General features: G+C 45.0%; 1 protein-coding gene across 1 annotated transcript; it reads left to right on the forward strand.

Annotated features, from left to right (window-relative positions):
* The first annotated feature begins 565 nt into the window (after positions 1-565).
* Positions 566-8,074, forward strand: tbxtb (T-box transcription factor Tb). The gene is made up of 8 exons (XM_036955561.2): positions 566-893; positions 1,528-1,792; positions 2,420-2,554; positions 2,810-2,871; positions 3,028-3,086; positions 3,827-3,988; positions 5,911-6,043; positions 7,770-8,074. Exons 1-8 carry the CDS (start codon positions 688-690, stop codon positions 8,056-8,058), a joined length of 1,311 nt encoding a protein of 436 aa, XP_036811456.2. The 5' UTR covers positions 566-687; the 3' UTR covers positions 8,059-8,074.
* The last annotated feature ends 7,951 nt before the right edge of the window (positions 8,075-16,025 follow it).

Here is a 16,025-nt window from a genome sequence, read left to right on the forward strand (position 1 = left end):
TCTATCAAGTTAGACTAAATCAAATCATCAAATCAAATCAAATTTTTTTATATAGCCCTTCTTACATCAGCTGATATCTCAAAGTGCTGTACAGAAACCCAGCCTAAAACCCCAAACAGCAAGCAATGCAGGTGTAGAAGCTAGAGTTTGATCATCAGAAATATAAAGCATTTTATGAGTCCTACCTATCTGAACATAGGCCTCCAGTCATTTGAGACTGAGTGAAACTGTAAAGAACATTTGAAATAAATACCTGAAAGTTCAAATCCCTCGGTTTCATTCTGCAGTTCTTTGATATTGGCTACTACGTGTACATATTGACAGATTGAAGTAATAAAACAATTACAATAGGCTGGTGAGCCATCGACTTCAGACACATTACCCATCCCTCCTGTAAAGCCATCCTTCCTCCCTACTCCTACTGATACAGTATAGCCTCATACAACCAATGGCTGACCAGACGGCATACATCAAAGCGAAGACCAGCCAACCAGCGATGGCACAAAGATATATCAGTTTATTGACTGTTACTTCGGAATATATATTCGGAAACTTGCAATGGAGTGGAGAATATTGGATATATTCAAGTGGGTTGGATATATAGCCTATTTGGGAGCGACCGATTTTTTGTTTTCTTAATCTCAAAGTGTAATACGTCATTTTTCAACCCTGGAGCTGTTGGAAAGAATGGCCTCAGGTGGCGGGGATGGCCCGGGGAAGGTTACACAGTACCGGGTGGACCACCTTCTCACTGCCGTGGAGAACGAGCTACAGGCGGGCAGCGAGAAGGGCGATCCTACGGAGAGACAACTCAAAGTCGGCTTGGATGAGAACGACCTGTGGCGGAAGTTCAAGGAACTCACGAATGAAATGATAGTAACCAAAAATGGCAGGTAAGTCATTGAATTGACATGTGTTTTATATACATGTATATACTGTATTATGGTTGGTTGTTTTTATGCGTATTATTTATGGTTCGGCTACCTGCCAAATGTATAGCCTTTTTTTTTTTTTACAACGGTCTTAATTTATATAGTGTAAAAAGCAGGTAGGCTTATATATATATTTTTAATGTATTTAACTGGGCAAGTAAAAATATTTACAATGACGGTCTAGGAACCGTGGGGTTTAACTGCCTTGTTCAGAGGCAGAACGACAGATTTTTCTTTACCTTGTCAACTCGTGGATTCGATCCAGCAACCTTTCGGTTACTGGCCCAACGCTCTAACCGCTACCTGCCGGCCCTAACAGCCGTAGGTTTATATCACAAATAAATAGTGTTAAACGTGTCTATAACATTGCTGTGGTATCACAGTAATAAAGGAAACGGGATTGCACGCATTCATTATATTTAGTTTTTCCTGTAGCACCCAGGTCTATTAATATTCACATGGCCTATAAAGTGAACCACTCGTTCGCTTGACATTAGTGTCAATAATGCCCTATTGTACAATAGATTATAGTTATTGTTTGACTATAAAGGATGAGATAAGGACACCTGTTATTATATTTTCATTTGTATCCAAGGCGCATGTTTCCGGTGCTGAAGGTGAATGTTTCTGGGTTGGATCCAAACGCCATGTACTCGTTCCTGCTGGACTTCGTGGCTGCGGACAACCACCGGTGGAAATACGTTAATGGGGAGTGGGTTCCCGGGGGTAAACCGGAGCCTCAAGCCCCGAGCTGCGTATATATCCACCCGGACTCGCCAAACTTCGGAGCGCGCTGGATGAAAGATCCGGTCTCATTCTGTAAAGTCAAACTCACCAACAAACTCAATGGAGGAGGCCAGGTTAGACGATTACAGTCTCATCACTTTAAATGTCATTTTATAACCTTTTGAGTGCTCGTGTTTTTTCTCAATAATTGTGATAACAATTTAGATCAGAAAACATGTCAAGTTATGGAATCAAATCAAATCAAATATAGCCCTTCTTACATCAGCTGATATCTCAAAGTGCTGTAACAGAAACCCAGCCTAAAACCCTAAACATCAAGCAATGCAGGTGTAGAAGCACGGTGGCTAGGAAAAACTCCCTAGAAAGGCAAGAACATAGGAAGACACCTAGAGAGGAACCAGGCTATGAGGGGTGGCCAGTCCTCTTCTGGCTGTGCCGGGTGGAGAGGAACCAGGCTATGAGGGGTGGCCAGGAATTTCCTAACGACACCCGTGCCAATATATCCTCCAAACACCGGCTTCTCGGGAATGATCACTTAAATAATATATGCCATTCAGAAGACGCTTTTATCTAAAGCGAATTACAGTCAAGCGTGTATACATTTTAGGCTTTGAAGTCACGGGAACACCCATCAATCAACATTTCGATGAAAAAAAATATATATTTCTACCTGTAAAATAAAGCCAATTATTTAACTTTTTGCGTTTAAAAAAAAAAAACATGTTTTATACATTTTTCAGATCATGTTAAACTCGTTGCACAAATATGAGCCACGTGTCCATATTGTGCGCGTCGGAGGGCCGCAGAGAATGATCACGAGTCACTCCTTCCCGGAGACTCAGTTCATAGCGGTCACTGCCTACCAGAACGAAGAGGTACATTATTGTATTGATACATTATTTTTTATAAACACTCTAATGGTAATAGTAATGTGTGTGTTTGTTGTTGTTCGCGTATAACTGTCCAATGCGTAGACTTTGAAGTACGCAACGTTGTAGACATTTTGTTTTGATCTTTTTAGGTGAAGAAGATATAAAATGTTTTTTTTTAAAATCTAGTTTAATAAAGATTCGTTATTTTATTATTAGGTTTTAACCAATTTTGCATTGTATTTTCACTCCACATTTTAGATAACCGGTCTGAAAATCAAATACAACCCGTTTGCCAAGGCCTTTCTGGATGCTAAAGAAAGGTAGGGCAAGTTGCTTACTCCCTTTTCTGTCCACTAGAAATATATATTTAGTTAGATTTGATTTAGAATATAGGATATATTAGTGAGTGAGTGTTTACTGGTAGATTGAGAGCCAGCGTTCCACAGACATGTTCTGATTGGATTCCCTCTCCACAGAACGGATCATAAAGACATTATGGATGACAGTGACAACCAGCACTCAAGCTACTCTCAATGTAAGTATTCTAGATATATATATATATTTATTTAGAAATTTAAATAAAGAATGGGATTGATACATACGATAGAGTTAACAGACAGCACATTGGAAATGTAAACGCTGACTAAGTATTCTAGATATATATATATATATATTTATTTAGACATTTAAATAAAGAATGGGATTGATACATACGATAGAGTTTACAGACAGCACATTGGAAATGTAAACGCTGACTAAGTATTCTAGATATATATATATATATATATATTTATTTAGACATTTAAATAAAGAATGGGATTGATACATACGATAGAGTTTACAGACAGCACATTGGAAATGTAAACGCTGACTAAGTATTCTAGATATATATATATATATATTTATTTAGAAATTTAAATAAAGAATGGGATTGATACATACGATAGAGTTTACAGACAGCACATTGGAAATGTAAACGCTGACTAAGTATTCTAGATATATATATATATATATTTATTTAGAAATTTAAATAAAGAATGGGATTGATACATACGATAGAGTTTACAGACAGCACATTGGAAATGTAAACGCTGACTAAGTAATTTACTTAAATTCTTTATTTTTTAGATCTCAATTCTTCAATTTGACACATAAGCAAAAAAAAAAAAGGCATTCAAAATAAATGTGGTGGATTTAACGAATAGAAGATATAAAACTCCCCACATAAAATGACTCCATGTTTCCCTGTGTTCCTGTGGGCCCACCACACTACAGTGAGTGGATGGTTCATCCCAGGACCTCCTGCTAGCCCTCACACGCAGTTTGGAAGCCCACTGTCCCTGTCCTCGTCCCACGGCTGTGACCGCTACTCCACCCTGAGAAACCATCGCTCTGCACCGTACAGCAGCCCTTACACCCATCGCACCAACTCCCCTAGTGAGTGTCTCGCTCTCCTGTCCTCCACCGCCTCTCTATCCCCTCTCCTGTCCTCCACCCCCTCTCTACCCCCTCTCCTGTCCTCCACCCCCTCTCTACTCCCTCTCCTGTCCTCCACCCCCTCTCTACCCCCTCTCCTGTCCTCCACCCCTCTCTACCCCCTCTCCTGTCCTCCACCCCCTTTCTACCCCCTCTCCTGTCCTCCACCCCTCTCCACCACCTCCCCCACCACCTCCACAACACCCCTTCCCTTCTCCTCCACCTCTACCCATCCAGGACATAGCTATCAACACCCCTCCTCTCCTCCTCCACCTCTACCCATCCAGGACATAGCTACCATCACCCCTTTCCTTCTCTCCTCCTCCACCTCTACCCATCCAGGACATAGCTATCTTCACCCCTTCCCTTCTCTCCTCCTCCACCTCTACCCATCCAGGACATAGCTATCAACACCCCTCCTCTCCTCCTCCACCTCTACTCATCCAGGACATAGCTATCAACACCCCTCCTCTCCTCCTCCACCTCTACCCATCCAGGACATAGCTATCAACACCCTTCCTCTCCTCCTCCACCTCTACCCATCCAGGACATAGCTATCAACACCCCTTCCCTTCTCTCCTCCTCCACCTCTACCCATCCAGGACATAGCTACCTTCACCCCTTCCCTTCTCTCCTCCTCCACCTCTACCCATCCAGGACATAGCTATCAACACCCCTCCTCTCCTCCTCCACCTCTACCCATCCAGGACATAGCTATCAACACCCCTCCTCTCCTCCTCCACCTCTACCCATCCAGGACATAGCTACCTTCACCCCTTCCCTTCTCTCCTCCTCCACCTCTACCCATCCAGGACATAGCTACCTTCACCCCTTCCCTTCTCTCCTCCTCCACCTCTACCCATCCAGGACATAGCTACCTTCACCCCTTCCCTTCTCTCCTCCTCCACCTCTACCCATTCAGGACATAGCTATCAACACCCCTCCTCTCCTCCTCCACCTCTACCCATCCAGGACATAGCTACCTTCACCCCTTCCCTTCTCTCCTCCTCCACCTCTACCCATCCAGGACATAGCTACCTTCACCCCTTCCCTTCTCTCCTCCTCCACCTCTACCCATCCAGGACATAGCTACCATCACCCCTTTCCTTCTCTCCTCCTCCACCTCTACCCATCCAGGACATAGCTACCTTCACCCCTTCCCTTCTCCTCCGCCTCTATCCATCCTACCAACACCCCTTCCCTTCCTTTCCACCATTAACAAGAAAGTCAAACAAATGTGACTGACCAGGAGATATTCTGCATTCCTCTGGTCTTTGTGAGAGCAGGACACTCAGAGTTGTAAACAGCTGGTCTTCCAACAGGGAATGCCCGGACAGATGCATTAGTCAGTCATCATCACCTTCTTCAGCCAGTACTGTGTACTGTGAACGTGAACTAAAGACACCCCTAGAATTACATTTAGTACAGAGTAATTGGCTTGATTCAAAGCCTCTTAAAAGCCCCGTTTCACAGCGAGAGAACTACAGAATACATACATACATACATATCAGAAGATATGTTTCTTTCTGCACTTTTTTTGTAAGAAAGAAACCCGGAGGACGCTGGGTCAACTGTGCCCCGTCCTATTGGACTCCCAAACACCGGCCGGATGTGATACAGCCTGGAAACAAACCAGGGACTGCGTCACGCCTCTGAGACGTTGAGATGCAGTGCCTTAGACCGCTGTGCCACTCGGGAGCTTCAACAGGCAGAAAGGAGCACTAACTAACTAATTTATTGTTGGTGCAGGCCCCATGGTCTGGTGATTTAGACAATAGAGATCCGGGTTTCATTTTGTCTCCCCTAGCTGTTTCAAATAAAGAAAAAATGCCCTAAAGAATAAATGAATCTTTAAAATAAACTCATGATTGGTTGTGTTGCAGCTGGTTACTCTGATATGTCCTCTGGCTGTCTGTCCATGCTGCCCTCCCATGACAACTGGTCCAGTCTTCAGATGTCTTCCCACTCCACCATGCAGCCCGTGACCCACTGTAGCGTCACTGGGACCAACTCCAGGTTGGTGGCCTCAACACACCTCTCCTGCTGCCTCTTCTTCTCTCTGTCTCTGTCTCTCTCTGTCTGTCTCTCTCTCTCTCTGTCTCTCTCTTGTCTCTCTCTCTCTCTCTGTCTCTCTCTGTCTGTCTGTCTCTCTCTCTCTGTCTCTCTGTCTCTCTCTGTCTCTCTCTCTCTCTGTCTCTCTCTGTCTGTCTCTCTCTGTCTGTCTGTCTCTCTCTCTCTGTCTCTCTCTTGTCTCTCTCTCTCTCTCTGTCTCTCTCTCTCTCTCTCTCTCTCTCTATGTCTCTCTCTCTCTCTGTCTCTCTGTCTCTCTGTCTCTCTCTCTTTCTCTCTCTGTCTCTCTCTGTCTCTCTCTCTCTCTCTCTGTCTCTCTCTCTCGGTCTCTCTCTCTGTCTCTCTCGGTCTCTTACTCTGTCTCTCTCTCTGTCTGTCTGTCTCTCTCTCTCTCTCTGTCTCTCTCGTCTCTCTCTCTCTCTCTGTCTCTCTCTCTCTCTCTATGTCTCTCTCTCTCTCTGTCTCTCTCTCTCTGTCTCTCTGTCTCTCTGTCTCTCTCTCTTTCTCTCTCGGTCTCTTACTCTGTTTCTCTCTCTCTCTGTCTCTCTCGCTCTGTCTCTGTCTCTCTCTCTCTCTCTCTCTCTCATGTACTACTTATGAATGTGTTATGTAAGGGATATGAATGTGTTATGTAAGGGTTATGAATGTGTTATGTACTGGTTATGAATGTGTTATGTAAGGGTTATGAATGTGTTATGTAAGGGTTATGAATGTGTTATGTAAGGGTTATGAATGTGTTATGTAAGGGTTATTGATGTGTTATGTAAGGGTTATGAATATGTTATGTACTGGTTATGAATGTGTTATGTAAGGGTTATGAATGTGTTATGTACTGGTTATGAATCTGTTATGTAAGGGTTATGAATGTGTTATGTAAGGGTTATGAATGTGTTATGTAAGGGTTATGAATGTGTTATGTACTGGTTATGAATGTGTTATGTAAGGGTTATGAATGTGTTATGTAAGGGTTATGAATGTGTTATGTAAGGGTTATGAATGTGTTATGTACCGGTTATGAATGTGTTATGTAAGGGTTATGAATGTGTTATGTAAGGGTTATGAATGTGTTATGTAAGGGTTATGAATGTGTTATGTAAGGGTTATTAATGTGTTATGTAAGGGTTATGAATGTGTTATGTACTGGTTATGAATGTGTTATGTAAGGGTTATGAATGTGTTATGTAAGGGTTATTAATGTGTTATGTAAGGGTTATGAATGTGTTATGTAAGGGTTATGAATGTGTTATGTAAGGGTTATTAATGTGTTATGTAAGGGTTATGAATGTGTTATGTACTGGTTATGAATGTGTTATGTAAGGGTTATGAATGTGTTATGTACTGGTTATGAATGTGTTATGTAAGGGTTATGAATGTGTTATGTACTGGTTATGAATGTGTTATGTAAGGGTTATGAATGTGTTATGTAAGGGTTATTAATGTGTTATGTAAGGGTTATGAATGTGTTATGTACTGGTTATGAATGTGTTATGTACTGGATATGAATGTGTTACGTAAGGGTTATGAATGTGTTATGTACTGGTTATGAATGTGTTATGTAAGGGATATGAATGTGTTCATACATACTGTAGGTCTCTTTCCAGTAAAGAATTACCATGTATTCCAGGTGAAACTGACATAGTGTTCTGTTCTCGCCTGTCCTCTCTGTATCCAGCCAGTACCCCAGCCTGTGGTCTGTCAGTAACCCGTCCCTGACCCCTGTCTCCCAGTCGGGGGAGATGTCCAACAGCCTAGGCTCCCAGTTCCTGCGAGGCCCCAGTAGTAGCCACTATCCTGGGCTGTCTCACTCCGTCACAGCGTCACCTGGTGGATCCCCGCTGTATGACTGCAGCACGGCCACAGAGGTGCACGATGGTACGACACTATCGCATTACGATACGTCACCGCACAGTCACACGCGACTGACTACAGTATGGACTCCTGTTACACCTCCTTCCATGTAGGGGGAGAGAGAGAGACGGGGCGGGGTGGGGCAGGGGTGGGGCAGGGGTGGGGTGGGGCAGGGGCGGGGCGGGGTAGGGCGGGCGGGGCAGGGCGGGGTGGGGCAGGGGCGTGGCGGGGTGGGGCGGGGCAGGGCAGGGCAGACAGCGTAATACAATCAATGCCTATGTTTTGTGAAAAAAAGCTTGATAGCAACATGGATTGTGATCTGTTAACATAACCAAAAGGTTATACTGAGCTTGTATCTGCTCATATTTCTACTTTTTCTACTGCTATTTTTCACAGGCGATAAATGTCTTTAGCTTTTATCCATTGAAAGAAGTACACTGATATCCGTGTGTGATAATTATACATCTAACGTGTTGTTCATAGTGTAAATATTAATATGATTATATTCATCACTTCAGAATGGAGGTTGACCATGTAAATACATAAAATGTTGCTGTTTGTTTTATGAATTTGTCTGAGAAATGGTACTGTAATGGTACTGTAATGGTACTGTAATGTAATCAATTAAAATGTCTTACTATTTCTTATCCTCGATTTGTCTACAATTATATTTTATTCTGTTCTATTGATTTACTAAATCGAAACCAGTAGTCAAAGTTTGCACATTTAGGAAGCTTGTGTAGGATGGTAATGTACATTTAGGAAGCTTGTGTAGGATGGTAATGTACATTTAGGAAGCTTGTGTAGGATGGTAATGTACATTTAGGAAGCTTGTGTAGGATGGTAATGTACATTTAGGAAGCTTGTGTAGGATGGTAATGTACATTTAGGAAGCTTGTGTAGGATGGTAATGTACATTTAGGAAGCTTGTGTAGGATGGTAATGTAAAGTGTTACACTTTACACCTCGTGCTCTGGCTCGGCCAACTCATCCCTCCGCCCTGCGTTCTCTCTCTTTCTTTCTGTCACTATGTCTCTCGCTCTCTATATTTTACTATCTCTGTCTATCTCTCTCTATATCACTATCTCGTCACTCTCTCTATATCACCATCTCTGTCTCTCTCTCTCTCTATCATTATCTCTGTCTATCTCTCTCTATATCACTATCTAGTCACTCTCTCTATATCACAATCTCTGTCTATCTCTCTCTATCATTATCTCTCTCTATATCACTATCTCGTCACTCTCTCTATATCACCATCTCTGTCTCTCTCTCTCTATATCACTATCTCGTCACTCTCTCTATATCACCATCTTTGTCTCTCTCTCTCTATCATTATCTCTGTCTATCTCTCTATATCACTATCTCGTCACTCTCTCTATATTACCATCTCTGTCTCTCTCTCTCTATATCACTATCTCGTCACTCTCTATATCACCATCTCTGTCTCTCTCTCTCTATCATTATCTCTGTCTATCTCTCTATATCACTATCTCGTCACTCTCTCTATATCACCATCTCTGTCTATCTATCTCTCTCTATATCACTATCTCTCTCTATATCACTATCTATGTCTCTCTCTCTATATATCACTATCTCTGTCTATCTCTCTCACTATCTTTGTGTCTCTCTCTATAGTCGTGGCCAAACGTTTTGAGAATGAGACAAATATTAATTTCTACAAAGATTGCTGCTTCAGTGTCTTTAGATATTTTTGTCAGATGTTACTATGGAATACTGAAGTATAATTACAAGCATTTCATAAGTGTCAAAGGCTTTTATTGACAATTACATGAATTTGATGCAAAGAGTCAATATTTGCAGTGTTGACCCTTCTTTTTCAAGACCTCTGCAATCCGCCCTGGCATGCTGTCAATTAACTGTGACAGGATCCTCGCCAGTGTAGGAGGAAGAGTGAAGTCAAACTGTCCACTTAGGAAGCAACACTGATTGACAATACATTTCACGTGCTGTTGTGCAAATGGAATAGACAACAGGTGGAAATTGTAGGCAATTAGCAAGACACCCGCAATAAAGGAGTGGTTCTGCAGGTGGTGAGCACAGACCACTTCTCAGTTCCTATGCTTCCTGGCTGATGTTTTGGTTACTTTTGGTTACAGTATATATATATATATATATATATATGCCATAGTTGTTTGTTATTTCTATTCCGCTTTATTTTCCTGACTCCTTTTCTCCCCTCCTACCTATGACCCCCTCCTGCCTCTGACCCCTCCTGCCTCTGACCCCCTCCTACCTCTGACCCCCTCCTGCATCTGACCCCCTCCTGCCTCTGACCCCCTCCTGCCTCTGACCCCTCCTACCTCTGACCCCCTCCCTACTCTGACCCCCTCCTGCCTATCACCCCCTCCTACCTCTGACCCCCTCCTACCTCTGACCCCCTCCTACCTCTGACCCCCTCCTGCCTCTGACCCCTCCTGCCTCTGACCCCCTCCTACCTCTGACCCCCTCCTGCCTCTGACCCCCTCCTACCTCTGACCCCCTCCTCCCTCTCACCCCCTCCTACCTCTGACCCCCTCCTGCCTCTGACCCCCTCCTGCCTCTGCCCCCTCCTGCCTCTCACCCCCTCCTACCTCTGACCCCCTCCTACCTCTGACCCCCTCCTACCTCTGACCCCCTCCTACCTCTGACCCCTTCCTACCTCTGACCCTGTCTTCTGTTTGCTTTGGCAAAGTGCATTACTGTCACTCAGCTGTATTTTTTGTTTTAAGAAAATAATATGGTATTGACATTAAGAATAATGTAAATATATATATATATATATAAAAAAACAGTATAAAACACATTAGAAAACCTATTAAGACTTAACTGTCAAAACAAACTAAATAAAAAATAAATTATTTATGATGTGTGTCGGTGGTTTGTGGGTTTAATCCAGAGGTAGTAGCTCTAACTCCCCAGCAGAGGGCAGAGCAACAACAAGCTACTGTTCTCAACTGTGGTAGGAATGACTCTGTCTGCTACACAATCAACATCTTGCAAATAAGGAATTCACCCGCTAGTGATGAACAATGCAAAATATTACATTTGAATTTTTACTGCCTCGCTCCAGTCTCTCTGAAGTGTTGACAAAAGAGACGGATTGTTCACTGAATGAAATATAAATTCTGTTTTGATTTGGCTCAGCAATACATTTCCCACATCAATGCATGGGTGTAATTCGTTTTAATGCTGTTCTTTAAAAAAAATCTATATATTGCTGTAAGGACGTATTTTTGTATCAAACCAGCAGTGAAATAAATAATACATTTATTTAATATTTGCAATGTCGTGAGAGTCCCTCTACTCTCTAAGCCTCAGGACATGCAGCTCTGGTCGCAGATCGGTTTAATCTCTGAGCATTGCAGTTCATAGAATCAAACAAGGAAGTTTGGTGTTGGGAACATATTACAAAGCAATACACCATATTACATAGCAATACACCATATTATATAGCAATACACCATATTACATAGCAATACACCATATTACATAGCAATACACCATATTATATAGCAATACACCATATTACATAGCAATACACCATATTACATAGCAATACAACATATTACATAGCAATACAACATATTACATAGCAATACACCATATTATATAGCAATACACCATATTACATAGCAATACAACATATTACATAGCAATACAACATATTACATAGCAATACACCATATTATATAGCAATACACCATATTACATAGCAATAAAACATATTACATAGCAATACACCATATTATATAACAATAAACCATATTATATAACAATAAACCATATTACATAGCAATACACCATACTGTACACAGTGGGGAGAACAAGGATTTGATAACCTGCAAAATCGGCAGTGTTTCCTACTTACAAAGCATGCAGAGGTCTGTAATTTTTATCATAGGTACACTTCAACTGTGAGAGACGGAATTTAAAACAAAAATCCAGAAAATCACATTGTATGATTTTTAAGTAATGAGCCACGTTATAGAGTCATGAGCCACGTTATACAGTAATGAGCCACGTTATACAGCAATGAGCCACATTACAGTAATGAGCCACGTTATAGAGTCATGAGCCACGTTATACAATAATGAGCCACATTATACAGCAATGAGCCACGTTATACAGCAATGAGCCACGTTATAGAGTCATGAGCCACGTTATACAGTAATGAGCCACGTTATACAGTAATGAGCCACGTTACAGTAATGAGCCACGTTATATAATAATGAGCCACGTTGTACAGTAATGAGCCACGTTATACAGTAATGAGCCACGTTACACAGTAATGAGCCACGTTATGCAGTAATGAGCCCCGTTATACAGTAATGAGCCACGTTATACAGCAATGAGCCACGTTATACAGTAATGAGCCACGTTATACAGTAATGAGCCACGTTATAAAGTCATGAGCCATGTTATACAGCAATGAGCCACGTTATAGAGTCATGAGCCACGTTACACAATAATGAGCCCCGTTATACAGTAATGAGCCACGTTATACAGTAATGAGCCCCGTTATACAGCAATGAGCCATGTTATACAGCAATGAGCCCCATTATACAGCAATGAGCCAAGTTATACAGTAATGAGCCACGTTATACAGTAATGAGCCACGTTATACAGCAATGAGCCACGTTATACAGTAATGAGCCACGTTATACAGCAATGAGCCACGTTAGAGTCATGAGCCAAGTTATACAGTAATGAGCCACGTTATACAGCAATGAGCCACGTTATACAGCAATGAGCCCCATTATACAGCAATGAGCCAAGTTATACAGTAATGAGCCATGTTATACAGTAATGAGCAACGTTATACAGCAATGAGCCACGTTATACAGCAATGAGCCATGTTATACAGCAATGAGCCATGTTATACAGCAATGAGCCACGTTATACAGCAATGAGCCACGTTATACAGTAATGAGCCACGTTAAAGAATCATGAGCCATGTTATACAGCAATGAGCCACGTTATAGAGTCATGAGCCACGTTATACAGCAATGAGCCACGTTATACAGTAATGAGCCACGTTAGAGTCATGAGCCACGTTATACAGCAATGAGCCACGTTATACAGTAATGAGCCACGTTAAAGAATCATGAGCCATGTTATACAGCAATGAGCCACGTTATAGAGTCATGAGCCACGTTATACAGTAATGAGCCACGTTATACAGCAATGAGCCACGTTATAGAGTCATGAGCCACGTTATACAGTAATGAGCCACGTTATACAGCAATGAGCCACGTTATACAGCAATGAGCCACGTTATACAGTCATGAGCCACGTTATACAGTAATGAGCCACGTTATACAGTAATGAACCACGTTATACAGCAATGAGCCACGTTATACAGTCATGAGCCACGTTATACAGTAATGAGCCACGTTATACAGCAATGAGCCACGTTATACAGCAATGAGCCACGTTACAGTAATGAGTGGATACTAGTAACAGTTTCTCCCTTCGTGTATATTTGCATCCCTCACGATGGTTGTGTAAAACATGGGCCTACTGGTATATTTGGGACTCAGGTGTACTGACGTTTCTCAGAAATGGGTTCAATGTTGCTGTTTGTTGTGTTTTATTTGAACCTATAAACCTTTTATGATGCTGTGTTGTGTTACACCCAGCATCCAATCTTCACCTTATGTAACCATCATCCTCCTGGATGAGAAGCAATGAGCCACGTTATTCTGGGGAGATTAGCAATGAGCCACTGAGCATTCTGGGGAGATTAGAACCATCCGTCTCCCAGGAACATTCTGTCACAGCCTGAACAGTTTTCCCCCCTCGTCCCAAAGAGGGGAGAAAAATTACTGTGTTTAAAAAAAAAAAAAAATTACTGCTTGTTTTGTGAAAGCAGGCTATAGGTACGAGTGACTGTCTCTCCGCCCATCGGTCTGTCTCTCCGCCATTCGGTCTGTCCGTCCGCCCATCGGTCTGTCTCTCCGCCCATCGGTCTGTCTCTCCGTCCATCGGTCTGTCCCTCCGCACATCGGTCTGTCTCTCCGCCCATCGGTCTGTCTCTCCGTCCATCGGTCTGTCTCTCCGCCCATCGGTCCGTCCGTCCGCCCATCGGTCTGTCTCTCCGCCCATCGGTCTGTCTCTCCGTCCATCGGTCTGTCTCTCCGTCCATCGGTCTGTCTCTCCGCCCATCGGTCTGTCTCTCCTTCCATCGGTCTGTCCCTCCGCCCATCGGTCTGTCCCTCCGTCCATCGGTCTGTCCCTCCGCCCATCGGTCTGTCTCTCCTTCCATCGGTCTGTCCCTCCGCCCATCGGTCTGTCCCTCCGCCCATCGGTCCGTCCTTCCATCGGTCTGTCTCTCCGCTCATCGGTCTGTCTCTACGCCTATCGGTCTGTCCCTCCGCCCATCGGTCTGTCCGTCCGCCAATCGGTCTGTCTCTCTGCCCATCGGTCTGTCTCTCCGTCCATCGGTCTGTCTCTCCGCCCATCGGTCTGTCCCTCCGCCCATCGGTCTGTCCCTACGCCCATCGGTCTGTCCCTCCGCCCATCGGTCTGTCTCTCCGTCCATCGGTCTGTCTCTCCGTCCATCGGTCTGTCTCTCCGCCCATCGGTCTGTCCCTCCTTCCATCGGTCTGTCCCTCCGCCCATCGGTCTGTCCCTCCGTCCATTGGTCTGTCCCTCAGCCCATCGGTCTGTCTCTCCTTCCATCGGTCTGTCCCTCCGCCCATCGGTCTGTCCCTCCGCCCATCGGTCTGTCTCTCCGCCCATCGGTCTGTCTCTCCTTCCATCGGTCTGTCCCTCCGCCCATCGGTCTGTCCCTCCATCCATCGGTCTGTCCCTCCGCCCATCGGTCTGTCTCTCCTTCCATCGGTCTGTCCCTCCGCCCATCGGTCTGTCCCTCCTCTCATCGGTCTGTCCCTCCGCCCATCGGTCCGTCCTTCCATCGGTCTGTCTCTCCGCTCATCGGTCTGTCTCTCCGTCCATCGGTCTGTCTCTCCGTCCATCGGTCTGTCTCTCCGTCCATCGGTCTGTCTCTCCGTCCATCGGTCTGTCTCTCCGCCCATCGGTCCGTCCGTCCATCGGTCTGTCTCTCCGTCCATCGGTCTGTCTCTCCATCCATCGGTCTGTCTCTCCGCCAATCGGTCTGTCTCTCCGTACATCGGTCTGTCTCTCCGCCAATCGGTCTGTCTCTCCGTTCATCTGTCTGTCTCTCCGTCCATCGGTCTGTCTCTCCATCCATCGGTCTGTCTCTCCATCCATCGGTCTGTCTCTCCGCCCTTCGGTCCGTCCGCCCATCGGTCTGTCCATCTGCCCATCGGTCTGTCCCTCCGCCCATCGGTCTGTCCCTCCGCCCATCGGTCTGTCTCTCCGCCCATCGGTCTGTCTCTCCGCCCATCGGTCTGTCTCTCCGCCCATCGGTCTGTCTCTCCGCCCATCGGTCTGTCCGTCTGCCCATCGGTCTGTCTCTCCGTCCATCGGTCTGTCTCTCCGTCCATCGGTCTGTCTCTCCATCCATCGGTCTGTCTCTCCGCCAATCGGTCTGTCTCTCCGTACATCGGTCTGTCTCTCCGTCCATCGGTCTGTCTCTCCGCCAATCGGTCTGTCTCTCCATCCATTGGTCTGTCTCTCCGTCCATCGGTCTGTCTCTCCGTCCATCGGTCTGTCTCTCCGCCCATCGGTCCGTCCGTCCATCGGTCTGTCTCTCCGTCCATCGGTCTGTCTCTCCATCCATCAGTCTGTCTCTCCACCAATCGGTCTGTCTCTCCGTACATCGGTCTGTCTCTCCGCCAATCGGTCTGTCTCTCCGTCCATCTGTCTGTCTCTCCGTCCATCGGTCTGTCTCTCCATCCATCGGTCTGTCTCTCCATCCATCGGTCTGTCTCTCCGCCCTTCGGTCCGTCCGCCCATCGGTCTGTCCATCTGCCCATCGGTCTGTCCCTCCGCCCATCGGTCTGTCCCTCCGCCCATCGGTCTGTCTCTCCGCCCATCGGTCTGTCTCTCCGCCCATCGGTCTGTCTCTCCGCCCATCGGTCTGTCTCTCCGCCCATCGGTCTGTCCGTCTGCCCATCGGTCTGTCTCTCCGTCCATCGGTCTGTCTCTCCGT

Source organism: Oncorhynchus mykiss, chromosome 20 (genome assembly GCF_057628025.1).
Source record: "Oncorhynchus mykiss isolate SJ-2025 chromosome 20, ASM5762802v1, whole genome shotgun sequence".
Lineage (NCBI taxonomy): Eukaryota > Metazoa > Chordata > Actinopteri > Salmoniformes > Salmonidae > Oncorhynchus > Oncorhynchus mykiss.

What these genes read in the sequence shown, in the direction of transcription:
- tbxtb (XM_036955561.2), top strand. Translation starts at nt 688, where the DNA reads ATGGCCTCAGGTGGCGGGGATGGCCCGGGGAAGGTTACACAGTACCGG. An exon ending in CTGCCTACCAGAACGAAGAG is followed by an intron (nt 2,555 to 2,809) that starts GTACATTATTGT and finishes TCCACATTTTAG; the next exon opens with ATAACCGGTCTGAAAATCAA. An exon ending in CCATCGCACCAACTCCCCTA is followed by an intron (nt 3,989 to 5,910) that starts GTGAGTGTCTCG and finishes GTTGTGTTGCAG; the next exon opens with CTGGTTACTCTGATATGTCC.